Source organism: Oxyura jamaicensis, chromosome 25, assembly GCF_011077185.1.
Source record: "Oxyura jamaicensis isolate SHBP4307 breed ruddy duck chromosome 25, BPBGC_Ojam_1.0, whole genome shotgun sequence".
NCBI classification, from domain to species: Eukaryota; Metazoa; Chordata; class Aves; order Anseriformes; family Anatidae; genus Oxyura; species Oxyura jamaicensis.
The window spans coordinates 1,243,714-1,244,071 of NC_048917.1; the positions used below are offsets into that span (position 1 = coordinate 1,243,714).

At 69.3% G+C, this 358-nt stretch overlaps 1 protein-coding gene across 1 annotated transcript in view; it reads left to right on the forward strand.

Moving 5' to 3' along the window:
* The window catches only part of IQGAP3 (IQ motif containing GTPase activating protein 3), a 13,126-nt gene that overhangs the window by 1,051 nt on the left and 11,717 nt on the right, over window positions 1–358 (forward strand). Inside the window, exon 2 of the mRNA XM_035346755.1 lies at window positions 224–311. Coding sequence (XP_035202646.1) covers window positions 224–311 — 88 coding nt within the window. The remainder of the gene's footprint in view (window positions 1–223; window positions 312–358) is intronic.

Consider the following 358-nt stretch of genomic DNA (forward strand, 5'->3'; position numbering starts at 1 on the left):
CCCCCCCCCCCCCCCTCCAAAAAAAAACCTCCCCCAGGTGTAGAACCCCCCCCCCCCAGCTCTCATTTGGGAAAGGGGGCAGCTGGAAGCCTCCCTCCCGACCCCAAAAAGCGCCCAAAGCCCGGTTTTCCTTCGGCGACCCTCCTCCGAGGGGGGAGTATGGGCACCCCAAAACCCCCCCCCCGAGCGTGGGGGGGTGACGGGGGTCCCTGTGCCCCCCCAGATGAGCGCCTCACGGCGGACGAGATGGACGAACGGCGGCGGCAGAACGTGGCCTACCAGTACCTGTGCCGCCTGGAGGAAGCCAAGCGGTGAGGCGCTCATCTGGGGGGGCACAGGGACCCCCGTCACCCCCCCA